The 26,585-nt window shown below is 38.3% G+C and overlaps 1 protein-coding gene across 1 annotated transcript in view; it reads right to left on the bottom strand.

The window, feature by feature from the left end:
* Positions 1-23,460, bottom strand: part of LOC144969359 (calmodulin) — a 68,785-nt gene extending 45,325 nt beyond the window's left edge. The window contains exon 1 of the mRNA XM_078908471.1: positions 22,753-23,460. Coding sequence (XP_078764597.1) covers positions 22,753-22,755 — 3 coding nt within the window. The 5' untranslated portion in view covers positions 22,756-23,460. The remainder of the gene's footprint in view (positions 1-22,752) is intronic.
* Positions 23,461-26,585: the final 3,125 nt, after the last annotated feature.

The following is a 26,585-nucleotide window of genomic DNA, read 5'->3' as shown; positions in this document are numbered from 1 at the left end:
TCTTCTCATCATCATCTTCTCTTCTTCTTCTTCTTCTTCTTCTTCTTCTTCTTCTTCTTCTTCTTCTCTTCTTCTTCTTCTTCTCTCCCCCTCTCTCTCCCTCTCTCTCTCTCTCTCTCTCTCTCTCTCTCTCTCTCTCTCTCTTTCTCCCTCTCTCTCATCTCTCCTTTCACCCTCCCCCTCCCCCCCCCCTCGTTCATATCTTTCGTCCACTATTTCTGAAACCCCCCCCCCCCCTCTCCCCCCTTTTTTTCTGCAGTATCTAATTTCATCTTTTCTGTCAGAAAACAAAACGGAAGAATAAAACACAATTAGCCAATGTTTGACTTTGTAATGGAATGGGTTAACAGAAACAATTTTACGGTGGCGTTTTCGTTTACTTCTATATGAGAGTGTGTGTAAACAGCTCAGCTCAGTATTAATTATTAACTAATTTACTAAATTTTTGCTAGCTTATTAGAGCTTGTTTCAAACAGCCTACCTAGAAATAACAGTGAACGAAATTTAATGTTTGGATGACTATTATTATAAGATGAAACCATAGCCACCTTTCAAATATGCAAAGCAACTTAATCGGTAAGCCTTACCACGGCAGTTTGTGAGCCTTTATCACTATATTTTATCACAGTAATGAGAGGAATTTCAATGCCACCCATAACGACACGGCCTGTGTTGATGCTATATGTTTAGGTAAAATTCTATCAACATCCGCTAGCTGGATATAACGTGCCAACACACATGACTATGTGTAATATTAAACGTTTATAGTCTGATTAGCACAATTTATTGAGAACTGATCACCAAAGCGGCTGTCTAAAAGCTGTACAAAGAGCTGAGTGACGTAAATTTCATTATTGCGTTAAAATAGGATTCAACAGTCTGATGTCACGTCGCTTAGCAACGAGCAGCTTGGTTTGGTTCTAAACGAAGAAAATCGGTACTTTTTATTCTTCATCCTGGCTAGAACTTTTTCACATGTCTTGTGATCAGAATGTATAAAATTCAAAACATTATCAGATTTATAATGTTGTCTTCTCTGGATACACTTTTATGCTCGTCGGAGAAGTACTTCATACGGGCGTCCGCCATTGGTCCGATAGTTTAGAGCCAGTTACTAAGTTACTCTGCGTCATTACGGGGGAAGTGACGTCACGACTGTTGAAGCGTATTGTGAGTTATCCTCGGGATATATGGGCCTAAATGAATCTCTCTCTCTCTCTCTCTCTCTCTCTCTCTCTCTCTCTCTCTCTCTCTCTCTCTCTCTATATATATATATATATATATATATATATATATATATATATATCTTTTCTCTCTCTCACTATCTCTCTCTGACACACACACATACACACAAATACACACGCACACACACACAACAAACTCATAACATAGTTATTTCTAGGTCAAAATCTGTGTTGTGTTGGCGAATTGCCTTGCGATTGTGTCTGGTGTAATTATAACACATAACCGTGTCTAAGTTGAGGTGTAAGTGTGCTTCAAGTGTCGAGATGATAACGAATACGATGGACCGATCAACCGACCCACAATTCAAGTCAACAGATGGTAGACCACTATATTATTATTTATTATTTCTCGTCGGCTTTTACCAAGCTGAAACAAAGCTTTAAAGTTCAGAGGATTCTTAATAATATGGTTGGATGAAAGGTAACATCGGGACGTAATCGTGTCAAGGTTCTCCTCCATTCACCCCCCCCCCCCCTTTTGCCTGCCATATATATATATATATATCACCCCCCCCCCCCTTTTTTTTTCATGAAAAAAAACAAACAAAAAAAAAAAAAACAACACAAGAACAAAACAAACATAAATTACCACTGTATTGATAGTATGCAGTTGACGTCACTCTCGTCTTTGTTATTGTTTTTTGCCAGCCACGTTTATGAGTAATACTCACTAAACGGTGTTTTCCAGACTATAAAAGTTCATGGATACACACAGTTTTGTGTGTTGGTCCGTTATACTTCCGGATGGCAATGTTATGAGCTTCTTAGTCAAGCGCATACTATCTATAAAACCAAAATTTATACATTCAAGATCGCAGTTATTTTTGAGTGTTGGCCCTGTTATATTTCCGGATGGCAATGTTGTGAGTTTTTTTTTGTCAAGCACACAGCATATTTATCCCATTTTACAGGGTACGGCAGTTCAGTTCAGTGAAGCCAACAATTTTGAAAAGCGTGATTTAAAAAAAACAACAATATAATATCAACGTAAACAACAAACAACAACAACATCATCATCATCATCATCATCAACAACATGAACATCATCATCATGAACAACAACAACAACAACAACAACAACATCATCATCATCATCATCATCATCATGAACAACAACATCACCATCATCATGAACAACAACAACATCATCATCATGAACAACAACAACAACAACATCATCATCAAGAACAACAACAACAACAACAACAACAACATCATCATCATCATCATCATCATGAACAACAACATCACCATCATTATGAACAACAACAACATCATCATCATGAACAACAACAACAACAACAACATCATCATCATGAACAACAACAACAACAACAACAACAACAACATCATCATCATCATCATCATCATGAACAACAACATCATCATCATCATCATGAACAACAACAACATCATCATCAACAACAACAACAACAACAAATAAATGCATAATATATAATGGGAAAAAAAAGGACAAGATACCGACCATTCATGATTACAAGAACCACGAGGACGAAAAGAAAACAACAGAAGCAGAGACGGACAGATTCTCATTTTGAACAAAGAATCTTTGACATCAAACAGATATTCATCAATTATTGAGATATCATTTGACTCGATCGATATTTGAAGGTCATGTTTTCTAGCCAAAATGAAAAGTAGATCACAGTGGGTTTTTATTATTTTTTTTTTTTTTGCAATATAGTGTGCGACAGAGAGACAGCATCACATCAACCACCACCACCACCACCACCACAGCCATCATCATCATCATCATCATCATCATCATCATCATCATCATCATCATCATCAGCATCATCAGCATCATCAACAACAACAACATACAAAATAACATCAACAAGAAGAAAATCAATAATTTAAAACAATGCTGAGAGAGAGAGAGAGAGAGAGAGAGAGAGAGAGAGAGAGAGAGAGAGAGAGAGAAAGTGAGTGAGAGAGAGAGAGAGGGAGTGTGTTGTGTGTGTGTGTGTGAGAGAGAGAGAGAGAGAGATAGAGAGAGAGAGAAAGTGAGTGAGAGAGAGAGAGAGAGGGAGTGTGTTGTGTGTGTGTGCGTGTGTGTGTGTGTGAGAGAGAGAGAGAGAAAGTGAGTGAGAGAGAGAGAGAGAGGGAGTGTGTTGTGTGTGTGTGTGTGTGTGAGAGAGATAGTCCCAGGTTTGAGAGGTTTTAACCAAAACGAGGGTCAATTAAATCGATGGATGTTTGAATTGAAGGACGAGTTTTCTGGCCAAAATTTTTTATACGTGTTTTTCCCGAGTACGGCAGTGGCTGGTTAGTTTCAGAGTTAAGTAAAAAGTCGAGAGCATGTCAGGTTGAACAAACTAAGGGGCGTTTCCCACCCTGTGCTTGGTAAGGAGTTGTCATCTTAAGTGTGTGGAATTCACTTTCTACACTGATCAAACACATTTTTTTTTTCAGTTTGGCCTGAAAACGTTAAAATTCATAATTCGATAGATTAACTCTCTCAACCCTAACACCGACTATATCCGTAGTTTACCCGGGGTTACTTTTACCCCATCCCTATTTATTACATTTTTCTGAACCAAATTATAGGCGTAATATCAAAGATAATGTTCTTAAAATTTACATGTTAATTGTAGTTGAATAAAACTATCTATGTACTGGCTCATTTTCAATACACTTTTCCAATTTTGAAAAGTAGCAAAATTTTCTAGGATTGAGTGAGTTAAATAGAAAACGGTAGGGGCTGCCTGAAGCCTGTGATCGTGAAAATACTAACGAAAGAGTGAAAATGGAGAGGTTGCGTACTTCACAAGACATTGGTCCCAAGCGACGCCTCTCCATTTTCACTCCTTGATAGATTAAATATAACATTTTTCAACTTTCCAAAAATTCTGAAACCTGAGACTCGAAGTGTTTTTGAAATATGCGGCTATGTGGTCTCGTGGTATGACACTCGCTTTCGGATCGGAAGGTCCTGGGTTCGAGCCTCGCTCGACGCATAGTTGAGTCCTTGGAAAAGACTCTTAACTCACATTCTCTCACCGTACTCAGGTGTAAAATGAGTACCTGGCCGTTAACAGCGTTGTCTTTGTCCGAAAAATTGTAATATCGCCTAACAGGCGTCATGTCTCGTCCTACATGTTAAATGTTGCTGTTGATCAGGGACCCCTTGTAAAGCGCTTTGAGCACGTTAAGTGGATATTGCGCTATATAAAAGCTCAATTATTGCGATTATTTTACTCTCTTGAGTGAATGCATAGTTTACTGCCACTGTTCATCTCTTGGTTGATGACAGAAGTCCCAGGTTTGGGAGTTTTTGACAAGATGGTGCTCATTAGCGAAGCCCGGAGAATTTTGACTAGATGAAGATAATTTTACAGTTAAAATGATCAGATATGGAAATTTATTTATTTATATCTTTATTTATTTATTTTAGTTTAAGAGACAAATTTCACTCTCCTCAATGAAGGCATTTATTTTCAACTCAAATCTTTTATAAGTTAACTTAAAATTTAATTTCAATTATGCGGTTGACCCCTTTTTATTATAAAAAAAAGAAAAATTAAAAAAAATAATTTTTCCTTTATTCATCCCATGGGGAGAATTTGTCTCTAGGGTCTATTCCAAGGGAAAACTGGAATAACCCAGGCGTTAGCCGCAGTGCAGCGCCGCAAGATGAGCTAGGGCGAGGTGACTTGCTCAAGGCCACACAGCGCGGCGGGTGATCGAACTCGGTACCTTTCAGGTACGAAGCAAAGACCGTACCACTGAACAACGCTATCCCATCCGTTTAAGGACGATGGGTCACATTTTGTCATACTATGCACATGAATATGTATTAAACTTTAAGATGGCCGAGTACTTAACAACAGCAAACGGCAAACAGCTGACATCCTTTTCTTTTTTCTTTTTTTTTTCATAAAGTATAATGTAATTTTATTTGACAACCAAGATAAAAGTCATTCCATTTTCTGACACAAGCACAGCAGGACATTGTTTGTTTCTTTGTGTGATAGACAGTCATTATTTATTTATCCTGTATAAGGAAGTGACAAAGTGACTATGAGATTATTATGATGGATGAAGTATGTCTGGCACGTTATGGAGATATGGCACGAATACAATTTGACGGGTTTGAAATGATGCGTCATGCTCACTGCTTTTTTTCTTTCTCAAACAGTCTTTTAACCCACTCAATCCTAGAGATTTTTGCTACGTTTAAAAATTGGAAAAAAAAATGTTTTAAAAATGAGCATGTACATAGATAGTTTTATTCAACTATCATTAACATGTGAAAACATAACATTAGATTTCATATAATTTGTCTCCCCCTCTATAGATAGTATGCTGATGACGTCACTCAGGCCTTTGTTATGGTTTTTGCCATCCGCGTTTGTGAGTTGTTCTCACTAAACTGTATTAACCAGACTATAAAAGTTCATGGTTACACAGAGTTTGTGTGTTGGGCCGTTATACTTCCGGATGGCAATGTTGTGAACTCCTTGGCCAAGCGCATTCTATCTATACTTTGTCTCATAAAAATGTAAATAATAGGCCTGGGGAAAAAGAAATCGGGGTAAACTACGGATAAAGTCGGTGTTAGGGTTGAGTGAGTTGAACACAGACAAACAACATAATAATATTCTGCCTGACTATGAAAAGGAAACGTTAAAAAAAATTTGGCCAGACAACTCGTCTTTCAAATATCGATCTATTGGAATGGCCCTCAAAAACTTTCACACTTCCCTGAGACTGCCTTGCACGTAATGTAACCAATACATTTTTTAAAATAAAAGGCTCTCGGAGCCTAAACAATACGCTTCAACAGTCGTAACGTCACTTCCCTCGTAATGACGCATGGTAACTTAGTAACACTGGCTCTAAACTATCGGAACAATGGCAGACGCCCGTTTGAAATATTTCTCCGGGGAGCATAAAGGGTATCCAGAGGGGAAAAAAAAACACATAAATTTGATCATGTTTTGACTTTTACACATTCTGATCACAAGACATATGAAAAGTTCTAGCCAGCATGAAGAATAAAAAGTAATGATTTTCTTTGTTTAGAACCAAGATGGACGCCGTTGCCGGGCGGCGTGACATCAGATTATTGAATCGTATTGGCACTTTTATGGACAGGACAATCATTTATCGCATAGTTCTTTCTACCAGATGTAAAACACCAAGCTATCCCAATCACTGATGAGTCGACAGATAAAAAAAAATATGACTCAACTTATTTATAATCTGGCATTTTGAGTACATACTTTAAATTAGTTTCGTTTTCACCTTTCACTTTCTAAAAGGTAGGTGGGGGCGAGATTAGATCTAAGGGGCTGGAATCTATTCTAGCATCTAACACGTGTGAGAAACAGAAACAATTTGAGGCTTGAGTTGGAGGTTTTTAATATATATATATATATATATATATATATATATATATAATATATATATATATATATATAGCGCAATATCCACTAAACGTGCTCAAAGCGCTTTACAAGGGGTCCCTGACCAACAGCAACACGTAACATGTAGGACTAGACATGACGCCTGTTAGGCGATATTACCCTGTTTTTCAGACATAGACAACGCTATTCATAACATCCGCCAGCCGTATATAGATAGAATGAAGGTGACGTCACTCAGGTCTTTGTTATTGTTTTTTTTTTTTTTTGCCATCTACGTTTATGAGTTATTCTCACTAAACTGTATTAACCAGACTATAAACGTTTAAGGTTACACATAGTTTTGAGTGTTGGTCCGTTATACTTCCGGATGGCAATGTTGTGAGCTTCTTAGCCAAGCGCATACTATCTATAATGTACCAACACACAAAACAATGTGTAACTTTAAAACGTTTCTTCTGATTGATACAATTTAGTGAGAACCACTCATAAAAATGGCTGCCTAAAAACAATAACTAGCGCGAAGTGACATAAATTTCGTTCTATCTATAGATAGTATGCGCTTGGCGAAGAGGCTCATAACATTGCCATCCGGAAGTATAACGGACCAACACACAAAACTGTGTGTATCCATGAACGTTTATAGTCGGGTTAATACAGTTCAGTGAACATTACTCATAAACGTGGATGGCAAAAAACAATAACAAAGACCTGAGTGACGTCATCTTCGAACTATCTATTAACAAGACTATAAAAGTTCATGGTTACACAGAGTTTGTGTGTTGGTCCGTTATACTTCCGGATGGCAATGTTGTGAACTCCTTGGCCAAGCGCATTCTATCTATAAAACCTTTTTTTAAAAAAGGAAAAGACCTCGTTGATCGATATATTATATTAATACGACCCCCTCCCCCCCCCCCCAACTTGTTAACTATAGTATTATAAGAATTCAAAGAAGATTTGCTCCTATTTTGTTAAAATTTACGACTAAGATTAAGGGTGTGTGGATGAGTCTCCTCTTTCGTATCGCATCAAAACTTGTAATATTCGGCCTGACCGTAAATCTAAGCCTGAATTGTTACATTTATCCCGCTACGTAAACAAAAGCATGATTAAAGTGTTTTAAGAGGATTATGGTATGGGTTAAAATGTGCGTGTGTGTGTGTGTGTGTGTGTGTGTGAGTGTGTGTGTGTATGTGTATGTATGTGTGTGTGTGTGGGGGGGGGGGGGGGGGGGGGGGGTTGGCGACAGCAGGAGGAAGCAGATTTCTATCGCACGATTACAAATCACTTTTAATCAATTTGGCTGATAAAAATAATAATACTAACAATAGTAATGATAATGGTAATGATGATGATGATGATAATAATAATAATAATAATAATAATAATAATAATAATAATAATAATAATAATAATAATAATAATAATAATAATAATAAAAATAATACTAATAATAATTGTGACCCATTATTTTGCAATGATTTTATAATATCGGGGTGAAGCATATTATCCAGAAAATTGAATTTATAGAAAAATCTAGAGTATTTATATATATATATATATATATATATATATATATATATATATATATATATATATATATATATATATATATATATATATATATATAGAGAGAGAGAGAGAGAGAGAGAGAGAGAGAGAGAGAGGGCAATATCCACTAAAGGGACTCAAATAACGTTGCAGAGAATCCCCAAGCCAATAGCAACGTGTTAGATACATTTAGGACGACGCATAACATGAATTACACTTTATTTCAGACAGAGACAACGCTGTTTACGGCCAGGTACTCATTTTATACCTGAGGACGGTGAGAGAATGTGAGTAAAGAGCCTTTTTCAAGGGTCAGCCATGCGATTTAAAGAGGGTGGGGGTGGGGGTTGAGGAGGTGGGGTTCACTTTTAGAGAATTTGCTCGTTCTTGTCAATAAAGCACGCAACTTAAAGTATCTATCTGTGCGGCTATGTGGTCTTGTGGTATGGCCCTCGCTTTCGGATCGGAAGGGCCAGGGTTCAGCCTCAATCGACGCATAGTTGAGTCCTTGGAAAAGGCTTTTTACTCACATTCTCTCACCGTACTCAGGTGTAAACTGAGTACCCGGCCGTTAACAGCGTTGACTCGTGTCAGAAAAAAAAATTGTATCGCCTAATAGTCGTCATGTCTTGTTCTATAGATTAACACCCAGCCACCCACACACACACACACATACACACCCACAACTATATATAGTATGCGCTTGGCGGAGAAGCTCATAACATTGCCATCCGGAAGTATAACGGACCAACACACAAAACTGTGTGTATCCATGAACGTTTATAGTCAGGTTAATACAGTTCAATTAGCATAAACGCGGATGGCAAAAAACAATAACAAGGACCTCAGTGACGTCATCTTCGAACTATCTATAAACGCGGATGGCAAAAAACAATAGCAAAGACCTGAGATTATTGTTTTTTGCCATCCGCGTTTATGAGTAATGCTCACTGAACTGTATTAACCTGACTATAACGTTCATGGATACACACAGTTTTGTGTGCTGGTCCGTTATACTTCCGGATGGCAATGTTATGAGCTTCTTAGCCAAGCGCATACTATCTATACATGGACTCGAACTCGTGAACATTCAGAGTTATATCGATGGAGCTACCTACCACCACCTTCCCTTCCATGGAAAAAAAGATTAATAACATTATTGGCAAGTTGGTGCTCCGTGAGCAGAGCAAACCAACAAGGTTAATGAACTGGTGTAAGTCGGGTGAACAAAGACTCGTAAAACGGGATCTCGTATTGTTACACATCTCTCTTTTTATTTACGTGTACACGTTGGACGATCACCCAACACAGCGGTCCCAATAGATAGAACAAAGATGACGTCACATGGGCCTTTGTTATTGTTTTTTTTTCCATCCGCGTTTGTGAGTTGTTCTCACTAAAGTGTATAGATAGAATGCGCTTGGCCAAGGAGTTCACAACATTGCCATCCGGAAGTATAACGGACCAACACACAAACTCTGTGTAACCATGAACTTTAATAGTCTGGTTAATTCAGTTTAGTGAGAACAACTCACAAACGCGGATGGCAAAAAGAATAACAAAGGCCTGAGTGACGTCATCTGCATACTATCTATTAACCAGACTATAAAAGTTCATGGTTACACACAGTTTTGTGTGTTGGCCCGTTATACTTCCGGATGGCAATGTTGTGAACTCCTTGGCCAAACGCATTCTCTCTATAGCTCAGTTGGTAGAGCACTCGCTTCACACGCAAAGGGACCAAGATCGATCTCGGGTACAGTCGTTATTAAATAATTTTTTTTACCCCCCCCCCCCTCCCTTCCTGTCCTGTCCACACAGCAGTGATTGGGTAGCTGGGTCTGTTAGATCTGGCGGAAAGTACTTTGCGATAGACTAGAGTCCTATCAAAAGGGTAGGTATTGTCCATGTTTCATGCTATAGAAACCGGGTTAAACTCCGACTCCATGGGCCTAATGGCTCAGAAGGACTACGGACTATCTAACCGAACAAAATAATATAATGGGCTTATTTTAACATTGTTGTATTGGACAATATTTTGCGTTGGTTTTAGAGTATTTCCATTGCAATAATGGGGCCTAAACAATACTCTTCAACAGTCGTAACGTCACTTCCTTCCTTATGACGCATGGTAACTTAGTAACACTGGCTCTAAACTATCGGAACAATGGCGGACGCCCGTGTAAAATATTTCTCCGGCGAGCATAAAAGCGTATCCAGAGGGGGAAAAAATACATAAATTTGATCATGTTTTGACTTTTACACATTCTGATCACAAGGCATATGAAAAGTTCTAGCCAGCATGAAGAATAAAAAGTAATGATTTTCTTTGTTTAAAACCAAGATGGCCGCCGATGTCGGGCGGCGTGACATCAGACTATTGAATCGTATTAGGGTTATCAGACCTGCAAATGAGTGCACGTGGCCTTTACCATGGCCACATTGAAAACATGCCAAAACGCCGAGTCAGTTGCACAGCTTGTAAGCCATCATCACACACACACACACACACACACACACACACACACACACACACACACACAAATATTTTGAAACATTGACACAGCAATGGGGATGATCTATATTAACTTTCCTTGTGCTCGAGGTCATTGGTCACATTGCAAAATGTGCTCAAAGCGACCCACTTAGTGAAAAATGTTCACAGAGCTTTTAAATATCTAACATCACGATTGGTCATTTTATTCAGCTTGACACGTGTGTATATTTACAACTTTCATAAACAAAGCAGCGTGTTTACATTTACTAAGAAAAATCCAATCATTGAAGAGCAACAGATCATGTGATTGATGACCTGGTTGGACGAAAACATGCATAAAGATAGTATGCGCTTGGCTAAGAAGCTCATAACATTGCCATCCGAAAGTATAACGGACCAACACACAAAACTGCGTGTATCCATGAACTTTTATAGTCGGGTTAATACAGTTCAGTGAGCATTACTCATAAAAGTGGATGACAAAAAACAATAACAAAGACCTGAGTGACGTCATCCTCGCATCTTCGAACAATCTATAGATCGCTCCCATTAGAGAATTTGCATTGTCACACTTGGACCAGGTTTGTATTTTGACAGCCGCTGTAAAATCCTGTGAATAATGCTACATGTCTGTAGGGCTGATTGTTTCGGGTAACAGGCATCTAATGAAACTCGGTAGGTATGTTACGACTCTTCAAATAAACATGTCAACTAAACCCAGCTCTCATATCTCTGGCTAAAAATTCCATTTCCAGCGCCTCAATTATTCCGAGAAATAGTTGATTGAGACGACAGCTGACAAATAAATAAATAATAAGAAGAAACAATCTTTAAAAAAAAAAAAACAAACGAAAAAACAAACAAACCCCAAAACAACATCAACAAACAAAGCCCCAAAACAAACAAACAGAGACAACAACAAAAAACAAAAACAACAACAAACAAAAAAAGCAACCCCCCCCCCCAAAAAAAAAAAAAAAACAAAAAAGAAAGAAAAAAGAGCAAACAAAGAATAAACCCACCAAACACGAAAACAAAACAAAACAAAACAAGACATAACGAAACACGTAAAAGACCTTGAGACGTGACAGAAAGTGACAAAATATAATAACGCTAAGGTAGATAAGATATTCATCTCACCCAACCAGGGTTTTATAGGTAATTGTTTTCTGAATAAGTCGCTCCGGTAGTAGTAATGACAAAATAGCAGATAAATGGACAGTTAACAAGAATAGGAGGAGTGGGGTGGGGAAGAGGGATGGGAAGGAGAGGGGTGGGTGGCCCCCTCAGAGGGATGGGAAGGAGAGGGGTGGGTGGCCCCCTCAGGGGGCGGGGGGGGGGAGGGGAGGGGGGGGGAGGGTGAGAGCAAATTGGGTAGATGAGAGTGTCAAGATCGATATAGAGTGGTTGAGTGATTGGGGCGGATGAGATAGTTAGACAGATGGAGGAATATTAGATACAAAGATGGACAGAATGAAAGAATTGTCAGATAATTTTGGTATAAAATGCCAAACGAGTAACAAAACAGCTTAAAACAACAACTATAAGATGCCCCGGGTATGAGTCGACTTTGCGTACGAAGCGAGATGACTCGACCATAAATGTTAAGACAGATGCGAGAGAATATCCTAGTATTAGAACAAGATGAAACAATACACTGATTCTAAGATATTCAGTCTCATTTGATGCATCGAGTTTTGGTAATTGCAAAACTGTATTAACCACTATAAACGAAGTCATATCAATTAGCTTTTAAATATCTATACATCCATTCGGCATGATTGGCAGATTTACCGGTGCCCTATATTGCACTGTTTTAACTGACCCAAACATGCTGGTGACATAGGTGAGTGACAATATCTGAACACCGCCTCACGTGACTCAACAAATCAGGAACACGAGGATTAAGATGAACAATGAATATATATTCCTTCCCATTGTGCTCGAGGGCATTGGTCACATTGCAAAGCGTGCTCAAAATAACCACATAGTGAAAAGTATTCATAGCTTGAAATATCTTACACACGATTGGTCTTTTGTTCAGCTTGAACGGTATATGTACAACTTTATACACAAAGCATGTGTTTACATTGTTAAGAAATATCCATCGTTGGACCTCAACAAATCACGTGATTGATGACTCGGTTGGACGATAACATGAATATAGATAGCTCCCATTGGGGTGGGGGGGGGGGGGTGGATGAAAGGATAGCGGACGGATACGAATAACATCCATACAAGACGATAATTGGGCCGGAAGCAAAAATGGTTATAATTGGAAAGATCTGGATGGTCTCATTAAAATCTGGGTTGATACCGGTGAGTAGATGGGTAGTGTTGTGTGGAGATCGATACAACTTGTATTGATTGATTAGCAGGTGAATGGCGAATCGAGATTGTACACGGTGATGGGAACACACAGGTGACTGTTAGGAAAGGTGATTAGGGTTGATTAGTACGTTTGCTTAGATAATATAATCAGAAAATGGATAAATGTTAGGAGTTGAGTACTGTATTTTGACTTTCTATCTCTCTCTCTCTCTCTCTCTCTCTCTCTCTCTCTCTCTCTCTCTCTCCTATCTATCTCCTCCCTATCCTCTCCATCTCTCTCTTCTCTCTCGCTCGCTATCTTTCTATCTCTCTATCCTCTCTCTCTCTCTCTCTCTCTCTCTCTCTCTCTCTCTAGCTCTCTTTCTTTCTCACTCTTAACTTTCTCTCAATCATAAACGCACACCCACACGCACGCACACACACACACACACACACACACACACACACAATAAGAGTACAAAATTGAGCACGGTATACAAAATACCAGTATGGTTTTCACATTCATTCATTTAAAAATATATCTGTACAATCAAGTGTTATCATTGTCAATGCTTTTCCTCCCGGTGCTCTAAGTTCTACCCCCCCCCCCCCCCGGCCGCCCACCCAGACATTAATATTCTTATTCTTCTCATCTTCCTCTACCTCCTCCTCCTCCTACTCACATTTCTTCCCTCTACACCTACTATTCCTTCTCATCCATTTCCTCGTCCGCCCCCTTTTCTTCTTCTATTACTGCTACGCTGCTGCTTCTGCTCCTGCTACTACTACTAGGGTTATACATCATCATCATCATCATCATCGTCATCATCATCATCATCATCATCATCATCATCATCATCATCATCATCATCATCATCATCATCATCATCACCACCACCACCACTCACCCCTGTTTCACTCTCATGATCATTAGTGACGACATTGTTTCCGTCTGGTTAAGAATATTATAGGGAATGAGATTAGCGGAAGAGAGTAGCGTCCCTTGATTGGACGTCACCCATAGTCTGTGACGTCACCGACGGAAAAGTTATTAGAGAGAGAACGTCATGTTGGTTGTGCGCATGCGTCTCTCGTCATCGCTTCCGGTGAAAGCGGCTTGAGACACTTCAAAACCAAATTAACGTTCTCTCTGTAAGGTGACGTCCAATCAAGGGACGCTACTCTTCCGCTAATCTCATTCCCTATAAGAAAAAAAGAAAAAAAAAGATGGACGGGCCCAATGAAGAAACCAAACATGTCATTATAATGGTGATCGGACCAATCGCTGAGGGGCTTTAATCGAATCGACTTCCATAGGTAATCATGCGTACAGGACCGTTTTTAATCAGGCCGTTCTATTGTGATTGAACAGGGAAGATGCTCTTGATTAATTGATGGATGCGACAGTGGAAAGCCAACACATGGGGCATGTCCTCAACACACAAATCGACAATCTCGCATGTTTAATTGATGAAAGAGGAATATCTAATGGCTAAGCATTATAAAGCGAGATACGATGCGGAAAAATCCTTTTGTCTACAGAGAAAAAAATTTCCTAAAAACAGCCTTGTTCATAATGATAATAAAAATTGAAACGAAACTCAACACGACTACCACAACACACGGAGACACAACTACTCGCACACACACACACACACACACACACACACACACGCACATGTAAATAAACGTATGCAAGCCTGTACTATTATAAGCGGAATGAGAGAAAGATAGAAAAGATGGGCAGAGAGAGAGAGAGAGAGAGAGAGAGAGAGAGAGAGAGAGAGAGAATAAAAGCAGAGAGAGAGAGAAAGTGAGACAGAGTCAGTGAGACAGAGGGAAAGAAAGAAAAAGAAAGAAAGATAATACACACACACATACACACACACAGGGAGGGAGAGAGAGAGAGAGAGAGAGAGAGAGAGAGAGAGAGAGAGAGAGAGAGAGAGAGAGAGAGAGAGAGAGAGAGAGAGAGAGAGAGAGAGAGAGAGAGACTATGGAAAGTTAGAAATACAAACGATCAGGCAAAAAACCCGAAGGGTTCTGTTACTAAAACGAAGAAACCCCCCCCCCCCCCCCCAAAAAAAAAAAAAAAAACAAAAAAAAAACAACAACAACAAAAAACAAACAAAAAACACAACTTATACACACTACTCCGACTTATTTTTTAACCAGAGATCGCTTCAAACCAACACACACACAGTTGATGGTACAGTATTCATGTGAAACTGGGAAAAGAGATCGCTACACTTTTTCTTTGGCTAGGTGAAAAGAAAAAAATAAGAAGAGATCAGAGAACTTGGGTAGACTACCGCACAAGTTGATTAGTAATGGAGTTAGTTGGAATTCGTTCAGTGGATATGACATTATTATTAGTCTGTGTAGCGTTTGTCATAATCACTGGATCTTTTGGGTGCTACACGGTGAATGTTCTCCTATTCTCAACTGGTTCTTGCTTCCTCCTATTAATATTATTGGTTTTAATGACGAACTTAACAAATTCAAAAACAAAAAGAAGACAAGAACAAAAAAAAAAAAAAAAAAACAAACAAAAAAAAACAAAAAAAAAAAACAAAAAAAACAACAAAACACTGGCCCCATTGGACACAATTGTGCGGCTATGTCGTGGTCTAGTGATTTGTCACTCGTCTTCGGATGGAAGGTCCTGAGTTCGAACCCCGCTCTTAGCAGCGCATGGTTTAGTCCTCGGAATAGGCCCTTTACTTACATTCTCTCACTGCACACAGGTGTAAAATGAGTACCTGGCTGTTAATAGGGTTGTCTACGTTGTAAAAAAAAAGTACTATCGCCTTACAAGGGGTCATTTCGCGACTAATTGACCGCTAAGCCGCTCACAGCCCTTGTCCAACGACAATAAGTGGTAAAGTGACCAGAAACTTTTCTACGTGGTACTTTCGGAAAGTTTAAGGAGAATTAGCTATCTACTGAAGCATACAGACCGGCTGCTAAATAATTTATACATTTGTAAACGAACGCAATACTGTCCATACAAGAGATCGAACTTAAGTCATTTCATCTTGTGAGATAGGAAAGCTATCCATGACACCTCCTAACGGCATGCAAAGTGAACTAGGATATGTGCCAACACACTACAATAACTATGCAGACTGTGTGTTATTGTTAATTGTGTTAGGGATAGCAATAAACACATACACAGAATAAGATAATAATAGGCCGGCCAGTCATTTGTGTGTCGTAATTCCTGTAGCATGATCTTTTTTTTTTTTTTTTACTCATGGTTTTCTTCTACAACCTGCCATTTTTTCTTTATTTTCTGCTCCTCCTCCTCCTCCTCCTCCTCCTCCTCCTCCTCCTCCTTTTCCTCCCCTTCTTCTTCTTAATCTTGTTGTTGTTGTTGTTGTTCTTCTTCTTCTTCTTCTTCTTCTTCTTCTTCTTCTTCTTCTTCTTCTTCTTCTTCTTCTTCTTCTTCTTCTTCTTCTATTGCGCATCGCATCTTTCCTTCTTTTTTTTATTACTGTCTTCATTCCTTTCTTCCTTTCTGTGTATTTTAAAATTATGTCCACCATCACCACACGTAGCAGCGCAGTCATCTTTCTTATACTTCATCCACCATTTATTATTCAATATCACACTACATTCATTTACATATCCAGCCAGTCATTAATCCATCCATCCATCCATCCATACATCCATCCATCCAATCATTCATTTAATTATAATCTATCAGTCCATCCATCCATCTATCCATCCACTCATTCATAATCTATCCACGCATCTATCCATCCATCCATCCATAAATCCAACCATCCGTAGATAGTTCGAAGATGACGTCACTCAGGTCTTTGTTATTGTTTTTTGACATCCGCGTTTATGAGTAATGCTCACTGAACTGTATTAACCTGCCTATAAACGTTCATGGATACACACAGTTTTGTGTGTTGGTACGTTATACTTTCGGATGGCAATGTTATGAGCTTCTAGCCAAGCGCATACTATCGATTGATTCATAATCTATTCGTCCATTCATCCACTCAATCAACTAAACTCTCATTCATTCATTCATTCATTCATTCATTCATTCATTCATTCATTCTTTCTACCTACGATCGATTCAAAGTAAATAATTCCAACCTGTCTGCACACATTTGTTCTAATCGGTTTGCCTTGTCCCTCAAGGATTAGGTACTCCTTTTTCACTCTCATTCTCATGTAAACATTTCAGTACTCAACTCTGCACGTGCTTCACTATCCGTAGCCCTGAACCAATTATATAATGCACCGAGTTGCCTCCCTTGCCCTATCAATAATTCAAAGGCGAACAATAACAGGACAAATGCACACTACAAAACGTGCACTAGTTTTCAGTTCGACCAGTACGTTGTATCAGAAGACATTGTTCTTTCACTTTACCTCATGCCCAGTAAAATGGAAAAGTTAACTTGACATCGAGTTCGTAAAAATGTTCAACTAGCAATATTATCCATACATTATATTACATAAAGATTATAATACACACTGGATGGATGGCAAGTCCACTACGTCATTGCGTTCGGTTATCAGACCTGCAAATGTGTGCACGTTGGTCTAAACAAAAATGTTCAACTAGCAATATCCATACATTATATTACATATAGATTATAATACACACTGGATGGATGGCAAGTCCACTACGTCATTGCGTTCGGTTATCAGACCTGCAAATGTGTGCACGTTGGTCAAAACAAAAATGTTCAACTAGCAATATCCATACATTAAATTACATATAAATAACAATACACACTGGATGGATGACAACATGAAATTACACGTCTAATACTCTTGTCCACTACGACACGGTTAAAACAAGCCCACCAATGCATTCGGTTACCAGACCTGCAAAATGTATGCACGTTGGTCTAAACATAGGTGCACATATTATCACGTAGCCCACTTTCCCAGCCCGCTATTATTTCGGCGTGATCTAAATACTAAAAACCGATTTTACAGTCTAAGTTATGAAATCGTATTTGAATGGTTATGCAATATTGAGAGCAATGAAAATAATTTTCAAAACTGTGCGAGTCTCAATTTTCTAATCGTGTACGTTTTCAATTGAAATTATATTTCTTGAGGACGAGAGACGCATGCGCACAACCAACATGACGGTCTCTCTCTAATAACTTTTCCGCCGGTGACGTCACAGACTATGGGTGACGTCCAATCGAGGGACGCTACTCTTCCGCTTATCTCATTCCCTCGAACAATCATACTTTCCTGAGTACAGTAAGATAAACTACACTCTCTCGCGATAAAAGTCGGGACGAATGCTATGAGTCATATATCATATCTCATATCATAGAGATAATTTACGTGATAAAGATAGTTTATAGATGGAACGAAGCTGACGTCACTCATATCTTTGCCATTATTTTTAGACAGTATTGTTAGTGATAAGTTCTTTGCAATCTGACTATAAACGTTAAAGGTTTCATACAGTTTTCTGTGTAGGTGTAAGTTAAATTTGGCTGGCGGGTGTTGTGAGTATCTTGCTTACCTATACTCATATCATCAAATCTAAAAGAGAGCACGACGACTTGAGAGAGAGAGAGAGAGAGAGAGAGAGAGAGAGAGAGAGAGAGAGAGAGAGAGAGAGAGATAGATAGATATATAGATAGATCGAAAGAGCGAGAGCGGAGAGAGAGAGAGAAGAGATAGATAGATAGATAGAGAGAGAGAAAGAGAGAGATATATAGATAGATAGAGAGAAAGAGAGAGAGAGGGAGGGGAGAGAAAGAGAGAGAGAGAGACAGAGAGAGAGAGAGAGAAAGAGACACACACACACACACACACACAGAGAGAGAGAGAGAGAGAGAGAGAGAGAAAGAGACACACACACACACAGAGAGAGAGATAGATAGATCGAAAGAGCGAGAGAGAGAGAGAGGGAGAGAGGGAGAGAGAGAGAGAGAGAGAGAGAGAGAAAGATAGATAGATAGATAGAGAGAGAGAAATATAGATAGATAGAGAGAAAGAGAGAGAGAGAGAGGGAGAGGGAGAGAAAGAGAGAGAGAGACAGAGAGAGAGAAAGAGACACAGAGAGAGAGAAAGAGAGAGAGAGACAGAGAGAGAGAAAGAGACACACACACACACAGAGAGAGAGAGAGAGAGACAGAGAGAGAGAAAGAGACACAGAGAGAGAGAGAGAAAGAGATAGATAGATAGATAGATAGATAGAGAGAGAGAAAGAGAGAGATACATAGATAGATAGAGAGAAAGAGAGAGGGAGAGGGAGGGAGAGAAAGAGAGAGACACACACACACACACACACACAGAGAGAGAGAGAGAGAGAGAGAGAGAGAGAGAGAGAGAGAGAGAGAGTATGCATGTACATGTATCTGTGACTTTGTGCTTAAAATTGTGATAGAATCCTGCCTAATAAACAAGTTTCAATGTTCAAAATTTGGAAAGTCCTTAACTTTAGCTAAGTGCTTTCAACCTACAAATGTACGTGATGAAGATATGAATGGTTTGAATTTAGACTCCAGCGCTTTATCTAAACCACTTATCAATGACTTCGCATAATCCTGTCTTCCTTATGTGACACTACATACTTCATCCAGGCTAAGTCTGAACAAACCCGGATAGCGTATCAAGCAAAATTAGCAATCCGAAGAGCAGTGAATATTATCATTTTTTTCCCAATATTATCGATAAAGGTTACAGAAAAACTTTCAAGCCTGAGAATTCTGCAAAACATTCAAACAATAGACTTAAATATGAGAGTTAATGGTAAATGGAGAGTCTTTCTTCAACTTTTATATAGAGCAATATCCACTAAACGTGCTCAAAGCGCTTGACAAGAGGTCCGTGGCCAACAGCAACACTTAACTCACTCAACCCTAACACCGACTATATCCGTCGTTTACCCGGGTTAATTTTACCTTATGATTAATTATTAGAATTTTCTGAGACAAATTATAGGCGTAGTATCAAAACTAATGTTTTTCATTTTTACATGTTAGTGGTAGTTGAATGAAAAATGCATATTTTGAATACATGTTTTCCAATTTTGAAAAGTAGCAAAAATCTCCAGGATTGAGTGAGTTAACGTGTAGGACGCTACATGACGCCTGTTACGCGATATTATAATTTTTTTCGGACAGAGACAACCCTGTTAACAGCCAGGTACTCAATTTTACACCTGAGTACGGTGAGAGAATGTGATTGAAGAGCCTTTGCCAAGGCCTCAACTATGCGCCGAGCGAGACTCGAACCCAGGATCTTTCGATCCGAAAGCGAGTGTCATACCACTAGACCACATAGCCGCACATCGATGATGTCTGAAGTATGAAAATTTTTGCGATCAAAATGAAAACATGTCTGAGTACCTACGATTATTTTACACACTATGATGCGACTACTCTTCTGTCAAAATCTCTCTCTCTCTCTCTCTCTCTCTCTCTCTCTCTCTCTCTCTCTCTCTCTCCCTCTCTCTCTCTCTCTCTCACTTGTGCCGTGTTTGTGTGTGTTGTGAGTAGTATAATTATCAAATAATTATCATAATGTAAATATAGTACTGCATATCGTGTGTCGGTGTGCTTTGTTTTGTGTTGAGTGTATGTGCGATGTGCGAGAGAGATTTGGGCCACAGGTGCTCGCGAAAAAGTAAGAAACTTTTTAAGTTATAGATAGTATGCGCTTGGCTAAGAAGCTCATAACATTGCCATCCGGAAGAATAACGGACCAACACACAACACTGTGTGTATCCATGAACGTTTATAGTCAGGTTAATAGAGTTCAGTGAGCATTACTCATAAACACAGGTGGCAAAAAACAATAACAAAGACCTGGGTGACGTCATCTTCGAATGCAGATGACGTCACTCAGGCCTTTGTTATTGTTTTTGCCATCCGCGTTTGTGAGTTGTTCTCACTAAACTGTATTAACCAGACTATAAAAGTTCATGGTTACACAGAGTTTGTGTGTTGGTCCGTTATACTTCCGGATGGCAATGTTGTGAACTCCTTGGCCAAGCGCATTCTATCTATAAGAAACTGAACTGGGGAGTTGGTCAATGCTAACTAAGCGACGTGTACTTATTTTCAGGTCTGATAACCCAATGTGTTATGGGGTGATTGTTATAATGAGAATACACGCCAAACTAACGCAAAATATTATTGTCAATTACACAAATGTTAAATCTAGATATCCCATAATTTGGGTCAGTTAGCCGACCTGCAAATGAGAGCACGTCGTACCTCAGTATTTATTCTAAATATCTTGGTTCAAATCGCTTAAAAGAAATGCGAGAATACAAAAACAAAACAGGAATAGATTAGAAGAAAATCACGGGCTACTATGCTTAATCTTCACAATGAGTGGTAGAACGTATAGAGTTGGTGTAGATTGGCAGGAGTCCGAAGATTGAAGATGGCTAAAGCCCAACAGGTACATATTAACAGGTCTGCCAATCCAAATTGTTATGATGGAAATATTCTCAAACCAAAGCAAAATTATTGTCCATACTACAACGTTGTTAAATCAAAGCTCATAAATTGTGTTCGCTTATCAGACCTTTAATTTTAGTACACGTAACATTTAGTCTTATTGATGTTATGTATTTATGAAAAAATACTCACAACATCAACCAGCCGGATATAACGTACCAATATTATACAAAATTAAGTGTAATCTTAAACGTGTGATTTATATGATTTAGTGAAAACTAATCACCAAAATGGTTGTTTTAAGACAATAACAAAGAAGTGAGTGACAACTAATGTTGTTCCTTCTATAAAAGAATGAAGAAAGATATGTCTGATAATAATTATTAGCTACGTGTGTTATCAAATGACTGGCGTGTCAAATTATGAATATTAAAGAAAGAGCCGACGTGAAACCGGAACATAAAAAATAAAAACATCAATATTGATAACACTAATTATAACATGACACAAGAAAAGCTTGGACAAAGATAATAATAAGAAATGAAATGAGTAGAAGACATTAGAGAATAATGAGTAGAAGACAATAGAGAATAATGAGTAGAAGACAATAGAGAATAATGAGTAGAAGACAATAGAGAATAATGAGTAGAAGACAATAGAGAATAATGAGTAGAAGACAATAGAGAATAATGAGTAGAAGACAATAGAGAATATGAGTAGAAGACAATAGAGAATAATGAGTAGAAGACAATAGAGAATAATGAGTAGAAGACATAGGAATAATGAGTAAAAGACAATAGAGAATAATGAGTAGAAGACAATAGAGAATAATGAGTAGAAGACAATAGAGAATAATGAGTAGAAGACAATAGAGAATAATGAGTAGAAGACAATAGAGAATAATGAGTAGAAGACAATAGAGAATAAACATTTTCGCGGCGGCGATGGGGGCTCGAACCCGCGACCTTAGTGGTACGACAACTCCGTGTGGCTCTGCTGTCTGAGCAATCCACCACTCAAACAGGAAGTAAGGAGGAAATGATAATGAAAACTTAAAATCTTAAGAGAGGGCTTTAAAAGTTTTGAAATACATGTCAGTTTAATACAGATGATAAAGGTAAAACCATACGACATAAAACCGTTATTGTTTTAACCCATATCAGCGCAAATACCTGTAATATTCAAAATTTAAACCGGCTAGAAGTTTGTGTAGACCTACGGGGAAATTAAAAATCGACTATTAGATCAAATTCAACACAACAATCAAATTAAATTACACTGACCAATAATTGTATAGGTATATATATAATATTATAATGTTAAAAGATAAATAAATTTGTCCAACTTACCATTGTTAATTTAGTAATGTGAAATATTACAAGGTTTTTCCCTTTCCGTGCACACCACTTGACAGAACGCTGGTAACGGGGTGCCGAGGACAGGGTGTCGGTTTGTGTGAGTGGACGTGTGAGGACGAGAATATCACGCCCTCAGCTGTTGTATTGGAGGTGGTGGTAGACGTGGTGGTAGACGTGGTGGTAGACGTGGTGGTGGTGGTAGTGGTTGAATGGTAGTGGTAGTTAGTATAACGGTTATGACGATAACTTATTTGAATATCGAGATAACCGTGTTGGATTGTATCCGCACACCGCAGTATTATAATACTATATCAGCTATCAACCTCGACACGCGCGTCGTAATGCGACTTGACAAATTTTGACGATGAGACAAGAGTTTGGCTTGCGATTAAATCCCAATAGCTACTAGACTAGACTAGGACACGCTGCAGTTCAGCTTGCTAGCTAGTGTCGTTGTCGTTTGTCAGACGACGTCACACACGCACACACACACACACTGAAACTAAAGCACTTTGATACTCCACCAGCTGTTACTAGCTACTACTTCGAATGGTGATGATGGTGATGATAATGATAACGTTGACTAAAGTGACTATGAGATGGAGAATTGTGAGCGATGCTTTAACTACTGCTACTGCTGCTGCTACTACTGACGACGCTCATGCTTGCTGATGTGGCTCCAGTCGTCGTCAGTTTTTTGAGAAGTAGCTGCTAGCACACCTCACTAAAAACCTCAACTACATCAATCTTCAAGATCAAGAATGCCAGATTGATTTTTCGGAAAATGCCAAACAAGTTACCGACATGCCAAATGATCTGTAATAATGCCAAACTGTATCAATTTTCTGCTAAAATGCACATAAAGTAGAAATCATTTTTTAAAAAGCCTGTTGCCAAGAGTAATATGACATTTAAGAGGGAACGTTTAAATTTTTGTGAGATTAGTGCTAATATATCTATTAAATAAATGTAATTAAGTGATTTGAAATAAAGACCAGAATGTCAAACCCAAGTTATACACGCCTAACTTCTTTAAATGAGGAATAGTTTTGGAATTTGACATTAAAAACTCAAAATTGGCAACACTGCCGGTGATAACACAAGACTGATGCTTCCTTACGCGATACCCCGCAACTCCGAAGTCTTCGTTGTCAACGCGACGAGAAATTATTGGGGGGAAATTGTGAAATGAATTAAAATAAAGTGAAGAGTTGCTGATCACATACAGAGAGCTACCCATAATCCTCGCCTATAATTTTCCCCGCACCCGAATTAAAATAGTAGCTTGTTGCATAGAAAAACACCTGCCATAAGAAATAATAATACTTATATCTCGCAGGTGTCACAAACTCCTATTTTCAACTACGTGAAACGAATTGTTTGTGTCTAAAACATAACAAAACAACAACAAAAAGTAAAATAACGCCAACAAATATTATAACAACCATTGTTTTAAAAAGTAAAAATAAAACAAATAGAAAAAAATAGCACCCCCTCCCCCCTCCCGAAAACAAACCAACAAAGACACAAACAAACAAAACATTAAAGGCCGTCGGTATTCAAATAGAGTTGTTTGTGAAATGAAAAAAGAAATAATATACAAACAAGGGTAGTAAATATGACTGATCTTTCTATCTTTTTCTTTTTCGAATAAGATTCTTTTCCATGCATTAATATCATTACTATCATCATCATCATCATCATCATCATCATCATCATCATCATCATCATCATCATCATCATCATCATCATCATCATCATCATCATCATCATCATCATCATTGTAAGGAAATGCCTTTGCGTTTATGGCGCTGTAGGGAAGTACCTGGGGTATGCACGACTCAGGACATCCAACCTTATCTTGATTTATTTCTTTTGTCACTCTAAAACGTGAGGGTGTAGCATTTCCGTCGTGTCTTAGAGTCTGATCTTCGACATCCCCAATTTAATCCCTGACGTTATCGGAGCTGCGAATGGCCATTGTCTCCATAGACCATGGTTGACTTCGTGACGATCCATCCATCGTACGCGCTTTGTATTCATTTAGGGGTAAACATGTTTAGGGGGAGAAGAACATTAAATTACAACACTCACCCCCATTTCGCCTCGAGTTTTTTCCATGATTCATGCGAATAGGGATGGTAAATATAGTGACTTTTAATTTCATCTTCAGTTCTGCTATAAGTCCGTGGTGGAGAAGGACGTTTTGTATTTTCTGTTGTGAAAGTCCATAGTAACGTTCTATCACGGCTTCTAACTCCTGTCTCTGTTGTGAGACAGGATTACCAAACAGAAATTAATGTTGTTTGATTTCTTTTTGAGTAGTGCTCTGTTGGTGAGAAATCAGTGTTATTTGTAATCTATTGCATTGAAATATTGTGTTCTGTTGTGATTATCGGCATTTCTGATTTAATTGATTGTTTATGATAATAGTGATACCCGAGTTTCCAGTGCTATTTTGCGATGTGTCATTTATCCGGTTTTATACTGAGTTTTATATCGGTGTTGATATTTAAAGAATTGATTATCATTGTTTTCATTTTCTTTCCCAAATCTAGAGATCTGGCCTTTCTTTTACCTTTTTGTGACTTGACCTGACCATCAAGTAACCTTTATGTGACTCATTGTAACCTCAATGAACATTGACTATAACGTATAACCTTTAATAACAAGAACTGAAACCTATTACTTAATGAACAAAAACAAGAACTGAAACCTGTTACAAAATATACATAATAACTTACTGTGACCTATACATGATTTGAAAAACAATCCATTGTTTGATAACAGACATTGTCTGGAACCTAATACATTGGTACTGTGTGTCATTCATCTGGACATTTAGCTCATCAATAACCCACACTTGGAATAACACACAGGCAACTACAGCACGTAGAATATCATCTTCACACAGACGGAGATAAGTTGAGGACCCTGAGGTCATACAAACTAAATAATCATGTTTTTCTATCATTATTCATATAATATCATTTAGCTTTGTATTCACATCATTCACTTCTATCACCAACTCATCATATCTGTCAATCATTAGTTTCATCAATATTATTTTGACATTTATCCTTTTATCACTGACTATATTATCAATATCATAATTCTACTCAGAAGCGTCATCTTGATAACATTCATTACATCAACATCATCATCATTATCATCATCCACCATACATTCTTGATTCATCTGCTATATTCAGTCATATGCATTTCATTTATATCCAGCTCATTACATTAATTAATAAACACTTCATATCATATACACTTAAATCTCGGACTTGTTGTGTTCATAATTTGTGAATCTTTGGCAGTCAGGCTCACCCCCCTTTTTGTTATTTTTTTTTTATATAAGTGTCGCCGTCTGGGTCCGAACCGTGCACACTCGTGCCCTGACCGTGTGACATAATTTGGTGGAGCTGCCGGGTAGGATATCTGATTGCCATTGTTTTTGCATATTGTGAATTGATAAGTTTTGAGAAACACATACATCTATACACACCAAGAGTAATTATATAATTGCAGTTATATCTAGCTAGCACTTAGCCACGAGCTGTTTTTAAGGACGAACAGTTTTGAACCTAGTTCCTCTTCATTCAGATATATTGTTTCAGTCGATAACACAGGTTACATTAATCTTGTTACACACCCCCCCCTCCTCCTGTTTCTATCTATTATATAGATAATCCACTTTAATCGCTCTAAACAACTCTCCTCATTTCATTGTCATCCACAGTCTCGGTGATTATTCAACCTTATCAGAGTTATTCTTTTGCTCTTCCCTTTAGCGACGCCATTGGCTGTCTACGTTTTCTC

The sequence above is a fragment of the Berghia stephanieae genome, chromosome 1 (assembly GCF_034508935.2).
Source record: "Berghia stephanieae isolate SIO BIC M18660-M18661 chromosome 1, UCSD_Bste_1.3, whole genome shotgun sequence".
In the NCBI taxonomy this organism is placed as follows: Eukaryota; Metazoa; Mollusca; class Gastropoda; order Nudibranchia; family Aeolidiidae; genus Berghia; species Berghia stephanieae.
This window is presented reverse-complemented; position numbering and strand designations above follow the sequence as displayed.